This window comes from Electrona antarctica, assembly GCF_951216825.1.
Source record: "Electrona antarctica genome assembly, chromosome: 2".
NCBI lineage: Eukaryota > Metazoa > Chordata > Actinopteri > Myctophiformes > Myctophidae > Electrona > Electrona antarctica.
Window position 1 is genome coordinate 17,483,489 of NC_136807.1, and position 5,000 is coordinate 17,488,488.

At 39.2% G+C, this 5,000-nt stretch overlaps 2 protein-coding genes across 2 annotated transcripts in view; one reads left to right on the forward strand and one right to left on the reverse strand.

Moving 5' to 3' along the window:
• LOC306936715 (PDZ domain-containing protein 4-like) overlaps window positions 1-666 on the reverse strand; it is a gene marked incomplete at its 5' end in the record, with an annotated part of 39,124 nt that extends 38,458 nt beyond the window's left edge. The window contains one exon of the mRNA XM_079520327.1: window positions 607-666. Coding sequence (XP_079376453.1) covers window positions 607-666 — 60 coding nt within the window. The remainder of the gene's footprint in view (window positions 1-606) is intronic.
• The window catches only part of cables2b (Cdk5 and Abl enzyme substrate 2b), a 350,065-nt gene that overhangs the window by 126,631 nt on the left and 218,434 nt on the right, over window positions 1-5,000 (forward strand). The gene's annotated exons all lie outside the window — the stretch shown is intronic.

Genomic DNA, 5,000 nt, shown 5'->3' on the forward strand with positions numbered 1-5,000 from the left:
TTAACTATGATACCCTATTCTATTTCCATTGCACATAACAGTGTGTCTCTCTATTACTAGTTTCCAGTATACATCCATCTATTCCATAGAATACAACAGTGTTTCTCTTTAGTACTGTTGGTTGAACAAGTTTAACTGTTTCCACGATATGCTCTATGTTTCTTGCTGTCTAGGACAGTGGTTTTCAACCTTTTTCCACATCAAGTCTCATTATTTATTCGGCATTTGAGCCACGGACCACCATTCGATGAGATTTAGCCTCTCAGACCCAAGACTTAGAATATTTTGTTATCATTGGATACTAGTTTGTCCACAATTCCATGCTGTATTGATGTTGTCCCATAGGAGGGATAACAGCCAAATTTCAATTATTCTCTAATTGTGTAGACGTCTTGTAAATTAAGTAATGCAGATGTTTAACCCTATAACTCTTGAGAGCAGTAGTAATAAGGGTCCATTTGGTGACCAACTCTCCAACATTTAGCTGAGGACCACCTGGAACCCCCTCAAGGACCACCTGGAACCCCCTCAAGGACCACTGGTTGTCTAGGAGACAGACATGCAGCAGTATTAACAGACAGACTGATTGAACAGAGGAGGTCTTACCTGGAACATCACTCTGTACTGCTCCTCTGGACGGTCCACCACGCACATGTTACACCCCATGATGTCTCTCTTCTCTGTGTTCCTTTCTTCTTTCTCTCCCTCTTATGTCTCTTTCTCCCTTCTCTTCTTGTCACCTTTTCTCTTTGTGGGTTTTCTAGACGCTGCAGGGAGCCCAGCCGCGGTTCAAGGTCGATACTCTTCCACCTCTGCTGTCCTCTCTTTTCTCTCCTCTTTCTCTCTGACCTTTTCCTTTGATCTCTCTGTCTCGCTCCTTGTCCTCAGGGGGTGGAACGATTTGGGTCCCTATTTTGTCTTTTATTCCTTATTTTCTTTTGCCCTCGTGGGTCTTGACATTTGCCCTCCTGAAGGGCTGTGTGTGCCTGTGCCCTTTGCACAGTTATCTCCTTGTCGCTTTCAGTTATTAGCTCTTATTTCCAGCTCAGATCTCTTTCTTTCTCCTTTTCTCTCTCTGTTTACTACTGAACTTCTCACTCTCTCTTTTTTCCAATGGTTTCTCTCTGATTGTCATTAGGTCTTGGACAAAGAGGTCAGGGTGTTATTATCAGTGGTCAGTATAGGTCCAAAGAGGCACAAAGGAATAGTTCCAGGACTTCCAATATAGAAAAGACGTAACGTACAGTTGTGTCCCCCTTCGTGTGCTTTTTCTTTTTTCACTCAGTCCTCTACAAAGACTTCCAGGAAGCTGCAATCAGTGCAGGTCACAGGGTCCTTCAGCACACAAAAAAAGTTCTTCAAATAGAATTAAAAGGTATTTCAGGCATTTCTTCAACCCGATGGAATAAAAAAAGTCAAGTACAGTTCCTCTGTTATACAGTTAAGTACAGTTCAGTTCACATTCGTTGCTCCTTTATTGTGTCAGTATCTGACTGCACTGAAGGCAAATTGCAAACAAGCTCTCTGTGTTTAATTTCTTTGTGCTCATGAGAAAACAAAAAACCCTAATAAAACAAATGGAAATGCAGAAAATGACGAAACAAAAAGGGGGTGGGAGATAGGCGACTGTTTGATGTTTTTTGTTGTTGTGTTGAACGATTCTCTGAGTAAACAGGCTGTTTTCTTTCTCTCCGCTTCTGGAGGGAGAAACACAGTGTCTCTTTTAATTATCGCAGGAATTAATTTTTATTCATAAATCACCAGATTGTTGAGTCCTTAGGGGACAGCTGGAAATGAGCTCTCTCAACGTCTCATATCAAACAGTTGTGCATATGTATAAACAATTAAAGAGAACGGTTAAATTGTGCACGTGCCTTCAAGAGGATTCCTGCTGACTTTTGGTGGAATGCTCGGGGAGAGGGAGGAGGTGAGAGGAGAGAGGAGGTGGGGTTTGTCTCCAGGGAGAGTGTATATGAGGCACAATGAGAAGTCACGCTCGGGGAATATATGCACCTAGTGTGTGTTTCTCTCTTTGCAAGCACTGAGTGTGGTGTGTCGCAATGTGTGCACACAGAGAATATGTGTCCGTGCGTGCGTGCGTGCGTGCGTGCGTGCGTGAGAATGTTTCTTTGTTTACTCAATGTATTGCTTCACCCCAGGGGATTTTCATTAAGTTACTCCCACTCACGACAGGCGTGTGTGCGTGTGCGTGTGCGTGTGTGTGTATGTGTGTGTGTTTGTGTGTGTGTGTGTGTGTGTGTGTGTGTGTGTGTGTGTGTGCGTGTGCGTGTGCGCGTGTGTGTGTGTGTGTGTGTGCGCGTGTGTGTGTGTGCGCGTGTGTGTGCACGTTCCCGTTTGTGTATGTTTACTGAGAGACACACAGTTCCCCAAAAGCAGTCAATCAAATGAATGCTGCATTGTTTCTAACGATGTTAACAATCACCATACCTGTTCTATCTATTCTACTATGTTGAGGATAGTGCATGGGTCAGTGTTTCATGTCAGTATACTTCACGTGTGTTTCAACACAAGGAGATTTGTTCCAACATGACAAACCAAACCAAATCAAGTTCCACCTCCTGTTATAAAATGACCAATATCTGGTCTTTGTATTTCAAATATGAAAGTGTTTTCTAATAAATTGTTACTGGTGCAGACTGGTTCAATTGCTGCTGTCTGTCAGTGAATGTGATATATTTATCTTAACTAGAGAGAGATTTTAAAGGTAAACTTTTGATTTAAAAGTAGCCTTGAAAATGGTCACATCCATAAAACTGTTTTAAGAAGTTGAAAATATATATATTTTAGCAGTTATTGTGCTTAAGGAAGAGTAATAATTTCATATTGTGCTTGTGTGTTATTCAAAGTCATATACTACAATTTTTCAGTTTTGACACCTGCATAAATGTATTTTAGGTAAATAAATCTCCTGCTATACTGGTAGTTGTGCTTAGTGATTGAGCAAGGAGCAAAGTGCAATCACGGTATTTAAAATTCACTATTTTCTTTAGCACTGGAATATTATGGATTTGTGTTTGTAGGCTATTTGAGTAAAAATCTGATTTATATAAATTAATACTATATATAGTTCCTGTGTTGGATGTGCATAAAGGATTTTGTATAATTACTTTATATTCTCCCTAACTCAGATGTAATATATCCTCTAAGCTGTCTCCGTTTGATGACTCAGCCAATGATCGTTTAGGAGTGTACATGGGTCAATATGTATCTCCCACAATATGTAAACAATCCATTACAGTATCTATCAGTTATCCAGCTATCAGATATGGAGCCCCCTTACATCACCATTTATGTATAGATGAGTCCTAACCCATTGAACGGAAGCTTAGAAATGAGCAAATAAATTATGCATACAACATTAATTACCAGCAATTAATCTTACCTAGGTAATCAGTTATGCATGTAATTTAATTAGCTGTCTATGCATGGGACACATCTATACTCGTATATTCCCTGGTAATTCAGAACCATGGAATTAAATTATTCATCTCAGCTTCAGTTAATCTGCCCAGTTGAATCAATGATGCATTTCCCCGTTCTCCAGTTCGCTTCTCAACAGAAGGTATTTCTTACCAATCCAATTAAAATCAAAGCAAATACTTTACAGTCAGTTAAAACAACACATGGATGATCTGTCCTATATAGTAGTCATCTAAGCACCCAAATACCATAAAGTCACTGGTATCTCATAGCCAGTACAGCCTGTATCTGTTGCTCTTGACACACTGACCCAGTGAGACACTTGGAACTATAGCTTCCTATTACACAACTACATTCAGAAACAGGTTCACTATATTACTCATCGGCCTTAAAGGATTGTCTTTTGTACAAATCTTGTATATGGGTTAACTTAACTATTCCATATAAATTGATATCCACTAGTACCTGTGCTTACTGTATGTTCTTTGTGTTGGTCTTTCACATATAATTATATTTAAAAGGATGCCACAGTTGTAAACTGCCATGATTAGTTGATCTTGTGTAAAAGAACAATGTAGGAATACCAGAAACAGACAGTGTCTCACTGTGCGTGTGTTATTTCCCTTCTCTGTAATGTAGGACTAGTTCCAAATCTAGCAGCAGTGTCAAATATAACCATTCACTCACTGTTATTGTAAATAAGCAGTTTGGGCACTAGAGACCAGTATACTGGTGTCTCAGTAATAACTTTAACTTCAATAGCTTTTTAATACCATGCCTATATAGTGTAATATACAGTACACACATAAAATTAAAGTTTAAAATGTATTTAAATCATACTTTAATAGTATTGAACCAATAGTATAGAATCAAAATATGACAATGGGTGTTTATACTACTCACACTGTCCTTAAATCAGAACTGAACTTCAGACCTGGTATTATGTGCACTGATTAGCATCACCTTGTAGCAATTCAACTTTATCTGTGTAATTGATATTAACTCTCCTAATATCACTCTCCTGCCTCTCTGTCTCCTCTTTCCTCTGCTCTCCTGTAACTCTGTCCAACTATCAATGGTCCTTGACATTAAATTACAACATTAAATATGTCATACTCACACTCTCTCCCTCCCTCCTTGCACCTACACACATATAAAAGGCATATAACTGTCACTTTCAATATTTCTTCATGCACGAATGTGGGTGACCTGTGTTTTCCTGGCTGCAACATTTAAGAATAGATCCACCTTTATCAAACCCTGAGGTAACGGAAAGTTAATCTGTATAGCACATAATCTATGTTGGCGTGTGCTTCTCTCGTTTATCATCCATTGCCTGGTTAAACACACCGAAAAAATAAATGAACTACTGCAGATCGTAGAATATGTGTGAGTAAATTATAATGTAAAATGTGAGGAATGCAGAACTGATGAACGCATGATTTTAGAAAAGGCTCCGTAAATGTATTTAGTAACCACTGTCTGCTAGCCAGTTTCTTGTCCTTCTGATCATATATATTTGACCTCCCGCTCAATGCCTCATTTCCGTACCTGCAAAG